The sequence below is a fragment of the Pistacia vera genome, unplaced genomic scaffold, assembly GCF_008641045.1.
Source record: "Pistacia vera cultivar Batoury unplaced genomic scaffold, PisVer_v2 Contig656, whole genome shotgun sequence".
Classification (NCBI taxonomy): domain Eukaryota; kingdom Viridiplantae; phylum Streptophyta; class Magnoliopsida; order Sapindales; family Anacardiaceae; genus Pistacia; species Pistacia vera.
In genome coordinates, this window is record NW_022196508.1 from 727,306 (window position 1) to 743,575 (window position 16,270).

Below are 16,270 nucleotides of genomic sequence, written 5' to 3' on the forward strand. Positions count from 1 at the left end.
TAAATTTCTGTTTATGCTGTGGTTTTATCAGTTGTTTGTAAAAATTGGAGGGAACTTAACAGATCATTACACACGTAAAACATTCTGTTTAGTTTCCTCCAATATCTTATCTCCAACTTCTAAACTAGAACTCTGCTTCCTTCAAAACATTCTGGGTATTTTATTTCACTTTGTTATTTCTGAGTTAGAACTGTGGTTAATATACATTAAATGTTTCAGAAATGGTAAATTGTTCCACAAGTTGAAAATTTTGAGAATAGCAGAGGCAAAATAAACATTGGCTCGGCTAAAATCCAACCCTAACATAAAGGAAAATGATAAAACCCAAATGTAAGAAAGAAGAGGTAGAGCATGCAGCAAAGAATTGTCTGGAGTAAAATCAGCCTGAACTTGTAATAATTCAAGAACAACAGTCAAACTTACAAATGGAGGAGAAATTACAAACCCAGGTGAAAGGCCCTGACAAGGTGAAAAAACAACACAGTTTTTTTTTTCAAGCAAGGTACCGATATAATTTCCTATCCGCTTTATCCCTCTCTAGGAACTCCCTCTCGATAAGGGACTCTATTCGCTTTTTAATTACAACAGGATTTGGCAGAAACCGGGACTGCAGCTGCTTTGTAACCTCAGTGACAATGTTATTGTGATCCAACACCCGTCTTGCCTTCATGATCCTAACAACTGCTGCCTCAATCTGGGGTTTCCTATCTTCTTCCACTCTTTGCCTTGTTTCCTGATTTTCTGGTTCAGTCTCCCTTTGTGTAACCACAGTGCCTATCTTAACCTTTACAAACTTGCTTGTGAACTTGTCATTGAAGAAGAAGGCATCATCCTCGGCTATGTCCTTGCTCATGGGTTCCTTCCGTAGAACGTTTTTCCCCTTAACACAGGCCAGAGACTGTAGACACCTCTTCAAGTCTGAGGCAGGTATTTCTGTGGCCTGCTCAATTTCTTTGTAACTCAACTGATCAGCATTATTGAACAGCATCAGCACACACATCTGGTAAGTGGAAACATTCAACTCATGCTTCTGTCCTTTCCCGAAGGTTGCTTTCAAATCACAAAGTTACACTATATAACAGTTCTTTGTTGACAATATCAAAAACTTTTTAAACTTTATAAACATAAACAACTAATTATTTATTGTTTGTAAAGATTAGCTTGAGAAATCATTGTTTATGTATCTTTTCTTTCATCCTCATTAAATTACTTGACTAAATCAAATTTTATAAAAAGAGTTTACTTCTTTTTTTTTTTATAAATATGCATGATTCATGTTAAATGAGTCTAAAAGGAATTCAAACCCACAAAATATCACATTCTTATTGTCTTTCCATTACTATGTATGTAAATCACTATAGGTTATTAATCTTGTACAATTCCTTATCGTTTTATTTGTTTAAAACTTCTAATTAGGTATGCAATATGGATAAATTTCTCAAAAGAAAATCAGCAATAGACCAATCATCCTCATCAGTCCAAGAAAGTAAAGCCAATGATAAAGAAAATGATCCATTAAAAGAAAGTCATGTAGAACTAGAAGCCAGCTTGAAAGATCTTCCATCTGATCCAACTCTACAGCCTAAAATCAATCATTATCATCCTAATTATAGGGATGCAATTCGAAGATTTTACTTGCGAAAGAGTTGTTGCCAGCCTCGAAATTATGCATTTCCACTAACAAAATTTGGAAAAGGATATCGTTGATTTAATCCTGCTTGGTTTGATGTGTATGGCTATTGGCTTGAGTATAGTGTGACCAAAGATGCTGCATTCTGTTTGTATTGTTATCTTTTTAGACCTTCCATTATAAGCCAAGCTAGTAGTCACACTTTCGTTAGTGAGAGATTTTGTAATTGGAAGCAACCAGAACGCTTTCAAATTCATGTTGGCCAGCCAAATAGTGCTCATAACCAAGCACGATAGAGTTGTGTGAATTTAATGAATCAAAAGCAACATATTGAAGTGGCTCTATCTAAGCAATTAGATCAAGTTAGGACTGAATATTGAACTCGCTTGACTGCATCCATTGTTTGCATTAGATTTCTTTTGCGTCAAGGGTTGGCATTTTGTGGTCATGATGAAACTAAAGACTCGAAAAACCAAGGTAACTTTCTCGGACTTCTTCATTTTCTAGCTCAGCATAATGAACATTTTAAGAGTGTTATTTTGAAGAATGCACCTAGGAATCTTAAATTGATAGCACCAGTGATTCAGAAAGATATTGTGAATGTTGCAGCAAATGAAACCACAAAAGCTATCATTAGTGACTTGGAGATGACACATTTTCAGTTTTGATTGATGAGTCTCGTGATGTGTCAATTAAAGAACAAATGGCTATTGCCATACGTTATGTAGATAAAAAGGGTCATGTACTTGAGCGATTTCTTGGCATTGTACATTTTAGTGACACAACTGCAGTATCACTTAAGATGGCTCTTGAGTCATTATTCTGTCAACATGGATTGAGTTTGTCAAGATTACGTGGACAAGGTTATGATGGGTCAAGTAATATGCAAGGAGAATTTAATGGTCTGAAAAGTTTGATTTTGAGGGAGAATGAATATGCTTATTATGTTCACTGTTTTGCTCACCAACTTCAGTTGACACTTGTAGCTGTTGCAAAAAATCACATTTCTATTGCTTCATTTTTTAGCTTGGTTACTAATCTGATAAATGTTGTTGGAGGTTCATGCAAGCGTCGAGACATGCTTCGGGAGAGCCAAATTAATAAACTTGTTCAAGCACTAGAAATTGGTGAAGTTAGCAAGGGACGAGGTTTGAATCAAGAGACAAGTCTAAAACGACCTAGTGATACACGTTGGGGCTCGTATTATTACACATTGATCAACTTAATCCTTTTGTTATCTTCTGTGGGCGATGTGCTTGAGGTTATTGAAGAAGATGGTTTAAATCCTGAACAAAGGGGTGAAGCATGTAATCTATTAGATTTAATCTATTCCTTTGATTTTGCATTTAACTTACATATGATGAAAAGTATATTGGCGATTACTAATGAGTTGTCACAAGCATTGCAGAGAAAAGATCAAGATATTGTAAATGCTATGGCTCTAGTCAAAGTTTCCAAACAACGGTTACAATTGTTGAGAGATGAAGGATGGGAATCTTTGTTGAGTGAAGTTTCTTCATTTTGCCAAAAGCATGATATTGCCATTTTGAATATGGATGATATGTTTGCAATTCGAGGGCGGCCACGACGGAGAGTTGAGCACATGACAAATTTGCATCACTATCGAGTTGAATTGTTTTATACTGTGATAGATATGCAACTTCAAGAACTTAACACTCGTTTCACTGAGGTTAGTACTGAGCTGCTTCTTTGTATGGCATGTTTAGATCCAAGTAATTCATTCTCTGCTTTTGACAAACATAAGTTGATTCGTTTTGCCCAGTTTTATCCATCTGATTTTTCTGCATTTGAGTTGATGATACTTGAGAACCAGGCTGAGACTTATGTTATTGACATGCGTTCTTGTGAGGAATTCTCTAAGTTACAAGGAATTGGTGATTTGGCTAAGAATTTAGTTTGCTTTAAAAAAGACATTTTGTATCCATTGGTGTATAAGCTTGTGAAACTTGCATTGGTTTTACCAGTTGCGACTGCGACCGTTGAAAGGGCTTTTTCTGCAATGAATATTGTGAAAAGTCGGTTACGCAATCGAATGGGAGATCAATGGATGAATGATTGTTTGGTCACCTATATTGAGAAAGATGTATTTGATACAATTGAAGATGAGATGATTATCCAACGTTTTCAGAATATGAAAACTCGTCGAGGACAATTGTAAAAAAGTTGTGTTTTTTGAATATATGTATTTGTATTTTGTAACTTTTTGTTGAAGTTCATCCTAATGAAAAAAAAAAAAAAAAAGTATAGTTATAATTAGTTCAATTTTTATTTTTTTTATTTTTTGCCCCCATCGAGTGAAATTCCTGGATCCGCCACTGATTACATTGATGATTCAACAAAGTCTATGCCGCTAAACGTGGTAGCATATGAGTCCAACCCCAATGGTCCTGACGATTTTGCAGTTTCTTCGTACATATGCCTGACGGATTCGCTTATTGATCATGAGGAAGATGTCAAGGAGCTTCGATCAAAAGGTATACTTCTGAATTTTTTGGGGAGTGATCAACAAGTTGCTGATCTTTTTAATGAGATAGCTGATAATTTGGTGTCACACCCGCATGCATATGCGGTTGTTAAAGATAGAATAGAAAAGCATTACAAAAACAGATTGAAGATTTGGTTGGCAGAGTAGTTGCATACTCATTTCACTAGCCCTTGGACGGTTCTTGCTTTTATTGGTGCATTTTTAGCACCTGTCTTGACTGCTATTCAGACTTATGAATCGGTGAAGCCAAGAATTACAATGCAAGTTATCTATGAATCAGAATACATCTCACAACAATCAGTACATAAAATGCTTCTAAATGATCTGAAATTTGGTCCATAGGAACACTCAAAAAGCAGGAAAAAAGGGAAAGATCTACCGCTCTTTTAGCCAAGAAGTCTGCAGCACGGCAACACCATTAGCTTCTTTGTAGACGCGACTGAAAGCAATTGAATGTAGCTCCTTGAAGGCTCCAATTTCCTCCACCATTCGCCATCGAAATCAGAAGCAGAGAGTCAGACTCTACTTCTAACGGTAGGAAATTTAGAGATATGGCAAATCGCAGTCCTTGATTTCTTAACTAATCTTTGTAGTAATTTTTACTAAAAGTCATATTATGCAAAATACTTTAACATTATAATGCTTATGGGGTCAAAATAAGTATAATTTTAATAAAAGGCTTTGAAAATTAAAGCCTCATACAAAACTATAAAAAGGCCACATTGGGCCCAACGTGGGTCTGTGAGTGTCTGTCTCACTAATGAGGAAGTTGGTATCATGAAATTGAATTTCTTACGATAGTTAATCAAGGATGTTATATGTCCCAATTCAAAGAATAAATTTATATTCTAATAACTCATGGGATAATTGATTTCAAATTATATCCTTAATTATAGGATAATGAAATAGGTGTATTAACTTTTGTGAATATGAACTACTGCATTTCTAGGGACGGCAAAATGCCCCACGGGATAGGGCACCGGTGGAGAAGCGCCTCTATTGGGGCGGGGATGGGGGAATTAATTTAGGGAATGGAGTGGGTTTGGGGAGCAAATTAATTTCCAATATTGAAATGGATAGGGGATGGATTTATACTCCCCACCTGGAACTCACTCTATTGACATAAAATATTTTTATATTCAAATGTAATTATTATAATAAATTGAAATTATTGTTTTTTTTTTTTTTTTTATTTCACATTTTAAAGGAATGAAATCTTAGTGATTATTGAGGAAGGAAATCAAGAAGACATTTGTAAATAAATGATATGACATACTAGAAATTATTTTACAATTTAGTTTTTTTTTTTTTTTTTTTTTTATCATTATTATTAGTTCGAAAATTTGACCACATTTTAAACACCCATAATAACAATGAATGGTTAAAGGAAATAGCATTGGTATATGTTTTTTGAGATGATAGATTTATTTCTATACCATTCTTTAATTAATGATTAAAGAAAGTTCTGATGTGACAATCACCATTAGGTGGCTTAATGATAAAAAAAAAAACAAAAAGGTCAAACATAAAATCTTGAGTTTGAATCCCATTAGGCACTCATATGTGTGATTACTAAGGAAATTTATTCGGTCATTTATTTTAGGATCCCGAAAGATTAGTTAAGCCCCTCGTCACCAAAAAAGAAAAACATAGTTCTGATATGACTATGTTCTTTGCTTTATCCCTTGCTTGAGGTAGCTACTGCCATTGGAATACCCCTGGCTCGATACTGCAACCCACTTGTTACATGCCTCTAAAAAGGGAACCTAGTTAGATATGATGATGAAGTAAAGTGTCTGTGGGAACAGTAAGGCCAGAATCATTGAGGGTTCCATAATGGAGTTTTTAAAAAGCAATCGAATCAACTGAAATTATATTTCATATGGAAATGAATTGCAGTTGGTATGGAGTTGGTCAATGATGTTTGAGCATGTGTACTCGTTTTGAGTGCTTGTTTATTTTTTATCTGTTCCTATGGGTTGATCATCAGCTGGAATATGGTTCGGGCTGTCAGACTTGTAATTTATGCCATGAAAATAAAATGAATTTGTTCATAAAAAGATGTAGTACATAAATACATATTGTTCTTGTGATGGGGGCCATCACCTTATGGAATAAATTACAGGAAACTCTTGTTCGAACTAAAGATTATAAAACATTCCAAAGTCGTTCTTATGAAAAATATGGCACATAATTATTCTCACTTTCTAACTGGTTACTCCTTAAAAAATGTAGCAGCAACAATTCCAAGCTTGATAACAGAGAAAGGTTGAGATGCTTCAAATCACAAGTAGACTGTTACTTACGATTGGTTTGTTTCATCAAATTTATAAGCAGCTCAGAACTTGCTAAATTCGTTTGCATAAACTTATAACATAACCAAACCATACTTGAAATACAGAGAGTAATAATGGTAGAAAGAGAAGCCGGTTCCAGCAGCAGCCTAGCAGATGGTGAGACTCAATTAGAGGGTATTGTCATCCATAAAAATAATGCTAATACGCCAACTCTCGCAACTGAGAGTGTAGTTCTTGTTTCTGACGGTGAAAAAAAGTGGATTGAATCTGTCGTGAAAGGTGGTAGCTGCAAGAATCAGCAGGAGGTGAATGGACAAAGAGGAAGGTGGTCAAAGCTAGAGAAAGTTCCCGGGATGCTTCGCGGGGTTAAGGAAAACAGTGGCTGCTATGATCCTTTAGTGATTTCAATTGGTCCTTATCACTATGGTAATTCTGAGCTTGAGTTAATGCAACAGCACAAACATAATGGCTTGCCAGTATGTGAATGGGAACTCAAAGTTGCTTGAAGACTTATATCGGAAGGTCAGGCGCTTGGCCAAGGATGCAAGAGAGTGCTACACTGATCGGAGCTCAGTAGCCAAGTTCAACGACGAGGAGTTTACTCAGATGATGGTTCTTGATGCCTGCTACATTCTCCAGTTCATCTACTGTATTGTAAAAAATGAACCAGTGGCTTTGAAGATTAAAAGCAACATGATAGCTCTCGTTCAAAGAGACTTGTTCTTACTGGAAAATCAAATTCCTTTTCAACTCCTCAATGAATTGAGCTTCAATAAGTTCGGAAATGAAACCGAAAAGAAGACAATGTTAAATAAGTTTGTTACACAAATTCGTAGTCTTGCTCCTCAAAGACTCCTCAAAGACAAAAGAAAAGCAACAAAGATATTCTTCGTAATTTACCTTTGGGGCAAGAAGAGAGGTGCAAGATGCAAAGGGAATAACAGGAACATTTGACGGTGAACCTGCTCATCTTCTAGACCTCATTCGCACCAATCTCTTCGACAAAATCGATTTGACTCAACTGCCTCCTCGCGATCGCAGTGAATGGTTTTCATACCGGTCAGCGAAGGAGCTCAAGGCGGTGGGAATCCATTTCAGGCCTAGCAAGACTAACAAATTCACAGACGTTGCTTTTCAACCCGGGTATCTCGCAAAACTGGAACTTCCACCAATATACATTGATGATTCAACAAAGTCTATGCTGCTAAACATGGCAGCCTACGAATCCAGCCCCAATGGTCCTGACGATTTTGGAGTTTCTTCATACATATGGCTGATGGATTCGCTTATTGATCATGCGGAAGATGTTAAGGAGCTTCGATCAAAAGGTATACTTCTGAATTTTCTGGGGAGTGATCAACAAGTTGCTGATCTTTTCAATGAGATAGCCGATAATTTGGTGTCACACCCGCATGCATATGCAGTTGTTAGAGATGATATAGAGAAGCATTACCAAAATAGGTTGAAGATTTGGTTGGCAGAGTGGTTGCATACTCATTTCACTAGCCCTTGGACGGTTCTTGCTTTTATTGGTGCAGTTTTAGCACTTGTCTTAACTGTTATTCAAACTTATGAATCGGTGAAGCCAAGTAACAGCTAATACACCATTACATTTATCTACAATGTTCGTCTATATTTGTTTTTGTGAGACAATTATATATATATTTCTACTTACTTGAATAAAATATGAAGTGTGATTTTACTGATATGAATTTATTATTATCAAGTAATCTTTTTGAATTCAGAATGTTTCACTTTAACTGGGAAACATTCTAGGATTTATAATGCTTGCAATTATTATTATATATAAAGTATACAAGAATCAACCAAAATAGAGAAGTTTCAACGCGAGAGACAACGACAATGTCAAGAGTGCCCCAAAATATTTTGCTGAAGAGCAACTATAGTAGGCATTGATAGACCTGTTAAGGGACCAGTGGGGACTCATGACCCCCACCGAAAAAAGTTTATTAATTTGACGGTATTTGGTAGAGCTGGGCATTTGAGACCGGGCCCAAAAGCCCAGCTCCAAAACTCGGTCCTAGGACCGGTTCTTGAGGCCTGGTTCCAAAACGGGACCAGGCCTAAGGAGGAGAGCCCGGGCCCTCCACTGGGCCCTCCTCCAAGGCCCGGGCCTGGGCCCAAATTTTTTTGTATTTTTTCAATATAATCCCCTACCAAATTACATAAAACCCCCTATTAATTTAAAAATAAATATAAATTACGAGGGTTAAAATAAAATTTTATAAAATTTATAAAAAAAAAAATCTTCCAGGTCCAAAAAATTTATAAAATTTATAAATTTTACCCCTAAAAAAATACTAAAAACCCCCTATAAAATTTTATTTTGCCCCCAAAATATAAAAAAAATTGAGGGGGGAAATGAAATTATCCAAGCCCATAGGACCGGTCCAGGGCCCACGAGACCAGTCCCGACCAGGCCTAGGGCCTGGTCCGGGTCTTGGTTTTTCTTATGGGCCTAGGACCGGTCCCAGGCCCAGGCCTGGGCCCGCAAGGGACCGGTCCCTTACGCACCTCTAGTATTTGGACCTCTAGTATTTGGGATAAAGTTTTTGATTCGATCTCACTCACTTTTTCTCTATGTAAATTAAATTAGCTATAACTCCACTCCACTCAATTTTTCCTCTGATTATATTAAATTGTATAACTTATCCCCCTAATAGTGACTAGGGAGGGACCCCGCCAATTTTCTGAGTGGAGACAATTATATATAATAATAATAAATCAAAATATTAATATTAATATTAATTAATGCATAATATCTTTCTTCATTTTATATATAACAAATCAGTTTAAGTTATTAATCTCATCTTATATTAATACTTGATTCATTAAACAACTTTTGTTATATACTATGATATTTAATAATATATAGTATAAATGCTAATATTGGCGTTATAACAGTGACACTACACATTTTACAGTATATTCAGAAATTCACATCTTCAGTGAAATTATCATTTTATTCGGCATTGTTGTATTATTTACCAAATCATCACTTCATTCACATCTTAATAATACATAGAATTATGCATCACTTGAAATAACAATTTGGGATAACTTTTGTACTTGTGACATTTTTTAATAAAGATAGTCCTACAAACACTTCTCACTAACACTCTCTCATAAACGCAACGTAACAACTCGCATTTGGTCAGGCGGGTCCATGCGAACTGACCAATTGCAAGCTAACACGTCGTGTTTGTGAGAGAAAGTTAATGAGAAGTGTTTGTCAGTATAGTATTACTCACATTTTTGTTTGATTAAATCATGACTTGACCCATCTACATGCAATCATGACCCGGTCCATCTACATGTAATTAGTGCCTCTGCCAAATTACAGTAAATGATCCAATTACTGTACCACCCTTCAACTATGGGCTGAAGCCCATATCTTCATATTTCACATTTGGGTCCAATTGTATATGGCTTCATGTGAATGCCTTTGGGCCTATTATTGCCCAGTGTGCACATGGAGACCTTATCAACTGAGAAGAAAGCGGTGAGATCACCCTGAGTGCATGTCCAACTAAACTCTCCAAAGTCATTAAATTGTTTGTGCATAACCAACTATTAGGATCCTTCTAGGCAACACTACCAAAGCTCACTCTACTTCTATAAATGCTCCACAACCCACATCTCTCTCTTTCATGTTGGAGTCCTACACCGACTAAGCACGCTCAAGCCTACTGGTTTATAAGAGGGGGTAATCCTCCCATTTAACAAGGCTTTATTAGGCGAGGTGTCAAGCCCACCTCAAATTCTATCATGGTATCAGAGCCCAGGTTCAGTTAAGCTGAGTGCTTGACTAGCGGGTGAAGAGTTAGAGTTGACAACTATCTCCAATAACAGGCATGACCCAACATATGATCTTGACTGTGAGAGGGAGTGTTGGAGTCCCACATCGACTAGACTAGTTTATAAGAGGTGGTAATCCTCCTATTCACAAGGCCTTATTGGGTGAGGAGTCAAGCCCACCTCAAATTCTATCACATCCTCTTCTATTTTTTGGTCATCTTTCTTTCAAAGCGTAACTCATTTTAGGTATTTTATTTTCTTTGTTTTGTCTGAAATATGTGTGATCTTCTTGTAGTTTTTGTTTCTTTTCATATTTAATTGTGTGATGTTGAGATGTTCATTGACTGATCTTGTTTTGTTGTGTGATGTTAAAAGTTCTGATCAATAACAGTTGTTTGTATTTGTTTTGATTGAGTTGATGTCTATGTTGTTGTAGAAACCGATTCTGGAAATGGAATTAGAGTTTGTGAAAATATTATATGATTAATGTCTAGATTTTAAGCCACATTTAGAAAAATATGTTTTCTTGATTGATGCATTTTTTATTTCTCTCTCCTCAGAGGAGATAGGGAATCAAAGATAAAAGAGTGTTATAGTTATTTGGATTATTCATGATTGGATATTGATGTTCTTGCCAATCCTTTTTTTATTTCGGTTTTAATGTTTCTTTTGCTTTGGTTATTTGGTTGGCTAACATTGTTTTTAATGTTGTCTTTGTTTGATTATTTTTGTGCTTGTCTTCTACTATTGTTTACAGGACTGTTTGGTTGATTGAGACAAGTTTATATTGATCACATGATCAATTTGGTTCTTCATTCATAAGTTTGACAAAGGGGGAGAATGTAGAATATTTTTGTCAAACTTATGTTATCCGTGTGTACAACAGTCATGTATGTGCACAGATTGTCAAACTTTAGTTTTTAGCTTGTTTCATATCGAGTGTGTGCACAATAGTTCTATGCTTGCACACTAGCATCAGATATTCTCAACTTGACACATGCTACGCTTTTTGTTTAAAGCGGCAAAGATATTTATTTATCTTTTGAGTTGTCTTTATGACCACATACAAGTATCAAAGTATCCATTTGTGGTCCAAGGGAGTAACCATGTTTTTTCCCAATGTGGTTTTGGTCCAAAATTAAAGTAGGAATCATTTTCCTTATTTGGACAAACATGAGTTAGCACTTGTTTACTAACTTGGCACAAATTGTTGAGTAAGAAAACACATCTTTATATTCTTCTTTCTCGAGTATTGGTGAACTAACCTTTTTATATTTGTTTTGCTTGTGATATGAAATTTTCAGAGAATTTTTGTTCCTCAAAGGTTCACCTTATGTTATTGTGCCAAACCTTCATCATCTTATATCCTTATTGAATGGCGGCTGGAACTTGGTTCCATTGTTGATGTTGGAGCGTGGCTTCGGCGTGTGAAGCTTGGGTGGAGCTCAAGTGTTCTTCGGGTGTATTCCCGAAGTGAAGAAGATCCTTGGAGCAACAAGACGTTAGAGATTCAGAGGGTGGTGTTTAGAGTAACTAAAACAAAGAGTTCTCTTTGTTGTAACTAAAATCAACTCTGAGTAATATCTTGTAATGTTTGTTGTTTAGTGGATTTGTTTCGATCTGGACAGGGTCTCATGGATGTAGGCTAAGAATAGTTTTTAGCCCAACCATGTATATGACTGTGTGCTTTATTTACCGCTTATGATTTTTGATTTGTTTTAACTTGACTTTGCTTAATCAACTTGGTAAATCTCTTCTACTACACCTTAAAAATAGGTACCTAAACTTTGAATAGAGTTGACTAACTCTAACAAGAATAAATAAAAATAAAACTGTTTTTTTAAACTAAAGATAATAAAAGAATGATTAACATAGTTTCTTGAAATATTCAAAAGTAACAATAAGAACATAGAAAGGAACTTCGCATACTCTGTTGTCTTCTTCTTTTTCTCACTTTCCAATGAGGATGTCACATGACAACCTGAGACACATGAGTGATTGCACCTTTAAATAGGTAGCAACAACAACAATTCTAAGCTAATACACCAGCTCCTGCTACTGTGAGTGTAGTTCTTGTTTCTGAGAGTGAAAAAAAAGTGGATTGAATGTGTCATGAGAGGTGGAAGCAGCAAGAATCAGCAGAAGGTGATAAATAAAAAGAAGGTAGCCAAAGATAGAGAAAGTTCCGAGATGCTTCGCGGGTTTAAGGAAAACAGTGGTTGCTATGATCTTATAGTGATTTCAGTTGGTCCTTATCACCATGGTAATCCTGAGCTTGAGTTAATGCAGCAGCATAAACATATAATGACTTACCAGTATGTGAATGGGAACTCAAAGTTGCTTGAAGAGTTGTTCAGAAGGTCAGGCACTTGGCCAAGGATGCAAGAGAGTGTTACACTAATCGGAGCTCAGTAGCCAAGTGCAACGACGAGGAGTTCACTCAGATGATAGTTCTTGATGCCTGCTTCATTCTCTAGTTCATTTACTGCTTGGTAGAATTCAAACTAAATGCTTTGAAGATGAAAAGCAACATGATAGCTCTTGTTCAACGAGACTTGTTCTTATTAGAAAATCAAATTCCTTTTCGTGTCCTCAACGAATTGAACTTCAAGTTCAGAGATGAAAACAAAAAGGAATTTTTTAGATCAGTTTGTTGCATAAATACCAAGTATTTTCTTCTAAACATGGTAGCACTATGAATCCAACATAGATGGGTCTGATGAATTCGGAGTTTCTTCATACATATGCTTCATGGATTCACTGATTGATGATGCTAAAAATGTTAAGGAGTTTCAATCAGGAGGTGTACTGCTGAATTTTCTTGGAAGTGATCAATAGGTAGCTAATCCTTTCATTGAGATTGTAGGTTTTAGTGCTGGATTACTGTTGTAAAAACACACACACAAACCTAACAAAACTAACATATCAATCATTCACATAAAAGATTCAACACCAAAATTTTACCATGGTTCACCTTTCCAAGAATGGGAAGGCTACGTCCACGTTGAGCTCCAGAAACAGGAGAAACTCACTGTACTATTAAAAACTAGTTTACAGATTATAGACTCCAAATCAAATGATCCAAGAAAGAAACCCCAAAATCAACTAATCTTGGAACAACCAACCTAGAGAAATAACACTAAAATTCCCTAGCCCTTAGAGAAACAATAACCCTCTCCCAGAATGACTAACACAATAACCCTCTCCCAGAATGACTAACACAATCACTCAAACTAGTTGCAATGATTATGATTTCAGAACTAGACGAAAACCCTAAGAGAGCAATTTCCTTTATAGTATATTGATCGAAAAAACCTCTCTAAAGACTGAAGACTCATTTGCTTAAATACCGTTGACCAAAATTAGACTAATTGCAGCCGTTGGATCCCAAGATGACTGATGGTCTAGATTGATTCTTCTATTATCCTGAAACAACGGTATATTACTTGGTCAAGTAACACGGCATCATTTCAATCTTCACACTTACAATCTCCACCTTGAAGACTTGAAACCAAATTCCCCGCTTGACTCTCTTTAGTGTAGTTTACCTCAATTGATTCCCTCATAGCTCTGTTGTCTTCTGCTTATTTCAGAAATAGCAAGTTCATGCAATGTTTGAACTTTGCTGGAGTGACAATTTTTGTTCCCATGTCTGCTGATTTTCTTCAATGGGAACCTTTCTTAGCTCAATCAATCCTTTGGTGATTAGGTCTCTGACGAAATGAAATCTTACGTCCACATGTTTTGTTCTTTCATGATAGATAGGATTTTTGCTTAACAGTATAGCATTTTCACTAGCTGAGAAGATAGTCACTCTGCTATTAGTCAACTTAGCTTCTGTCAGTAGTCCTTGCATCCACATGGCTTCCTTGAAACCATTAGCTAAGGCCACATATTCTGCTTCAGTCGATGAGAGAGCAACTAGGGCCTGGAGTTGTGATTTCCAACTGATGCAATTTCCTCCAAATGTAAAACAATAGGTTGTAGTTGACTTCCTGCTATCCATGTCACCTGCAAAGTCTGAATCCACAAACCCAATAAGATCAAGTGTAGATGTTCTTTTACAATATTCTAAGCTTATATATGCAGTACTGTTAATGTATCTGAGCACCCATTTTAGAGCAATCCAGTGATCACTCCCTGGGTTTGACATATATCTACTCAACAGAGATATTGCAAAGGCTAAATCCGGTCTAATGCTAATCATTCCATACATTACTAATCCTATCACATTAGAGTAAGGAACAGCCTCTATTTGAATGGTTTCAGCAAGACTGTTAGGACACTATGACTTAGATAGTACAAAATGATTTGCAAAGGGCATTGACACATGCTTACAGTTAGACATTCCAAATTTAGAGACTAATTTATGCAAATATGATTTTTGATGGATTTTTAAAGTACTCTTGCTTCTGTTCCTAGCTATGAACATTCCAAGAATTTTCGTAGCCACTCCTAGGTCTTTCATATCAAATTCAGAGTTGAGTCTGACTTTTAATTCAGTTATCTTGGACTTTGATTTACTAATCAAGAGCATATCATCGACATAAAGTAGCAGGTAAATGGGCATGTCATCTTTTAGTGCAAAGTAAAAACAGTTATCGTATTTGCACCTAGTGAATCCTAAGTTGATTATAAAGGTATCAAATCTTTTATACCATTGTCTAGGTGATTGTTTAAGGCCATATAAGGACTTATGCAACATGCAAACATGGTCTGGCCTTTGATTATCTACAAAGCCTACTGGCTGAACCATGAAGATTTGCTCTTCTAAATCACCATGTAGGAAAGCTATTTCTACATCAAGTTGCTCTAACTCTAGGTCTTGATGAGCTACAATAGAAAACATCATCCTAACGGTCTTGTATTTGACTATGGGATAGAAGACTTCATTGAAGTCTATGCATTCCCTTTGGGTGTACACTTAGCCACCAGTCTAGCTTTGTATCTAAGGGGTTCATTTGTTGCTATACCCTCCTTAATCTTATACAACCATTTACACTGAATAACTTTTTTTTTTTAAGGTTTAGGAACAAGGGACCAAGTCCCATTTACCTTTAGGGAATTCATTTCCTCTGTCATTGCTTGCCACCATTTGTCCCTATCCTTTGAAGTCATTGCTTCTAAATATGACTCAGGTTCTGTTCTCAATACTTCAGTTCCTACCAATAAGGTTGTATAGATCAGCTCTGCATATGAATACCTTGTTGGAGGCCTAATCTCTCTTTTGGTCCTATCCCTTACTAGTTGGAATTCCTACAGTTCATCAAGCAATGGGTATTGGCCTCCCTTGTTTCACCTTCTTCTTGGTCTGGTGCATCAGGTAATGTTTCTTCTTCTGGTGTAGGTTCATTTTCTAACTGGATAACCTCTGGTTGCATGGTAGTTGCCTCCACCTCGATTGGTGTGGTGTCTAGATGACCTAGTTGAGTTTCATTGTTGCTTGGAGAACTTGCATCATTGTTAGTAGACTTACGAGGGAAAACCCCTTCATTACATATTACATCTCTGCTTACTATGATCTTTACCCATGGGGTAGTTCTGTCCCACAGCCTATAGCCTTTAGTGCCCTTTTGGTATCCTAGGAGTACACACTTTATAGAGCTAGGCTCTAGTTTTCCATCACTCGTGTGTGCATATGCAGCACACCCAAACACCCTTAGGTGGCTTAGATTCAAATCCCTCCTGACCACTTAGATTCTAGGCATTTGAATTCTATGAAACTATTTGGGCTTCTATTTATTAGATAAGCAGCAGTAGTCAAAGCTTCTCCCCAAAAGGTTTTTGGAAGGCCTAAAGTAAACAGGAGACACCTAACTTTTTCTAACAGGGTTCTGTTCATCCTTTCAGCAACCCCATTTTGCTAAGGGGTTTTCCTAACTGTTATGGGCCTCAAAACACCCTGATCTCTGCAGTAGTTATCAAATTCCACATTGCAAAACTCCAATCTATTAGATGTTCTTAAGGCTTTCACTCTTCTGTCAACCTGATTCTCCACAAGTGTTTTCCAAAATTTAA

The 16,270-nt window shown here is 36.4% G+C and overlaps 1 protein-coding gene and 1 pseudogene across 1 annotated transcript; one reads left to right on the forward strand and one right to left on the reverse strand.

Annotated features, from left to right (window-relative positions):
• Positions 1-369: 369 nt before the first annotated feature.
• LOC116112015 (cullin-3A-like) lies at positions 370-1,055 on the reverse strand. The gene has a single exon (XM_031398182.1). The coding sequence runs from the start codon at positions 998-1,000 to the stop codon at positions 494-496; it is 507 nt and encodes a 168-aa protein (XP_031254042.1). The 5' UTR covers positions 1,001-1,055; the 3' UTR covers positions 370-493.
• A 370-nt stretch (positions 1,056-1,425) lies between these two features.
• LOC116112112 lies at positions 1,426-3,809 on the forward strand (annotated as a pseudogene).
• The last annotated feature ends 12,461 nt before the right edge of the window (positions 3,810-16,270 follow it).

Excerpts from the sequence above, each read along its gene's own strand:
- LOC116112015 (XM_031398182.1), bottom strand. The coding sequence starts at position 1,000 with ATGTGTGTGCTGATGCTGTTCAATAATGCTGATCAGTTGAGTTACAAA.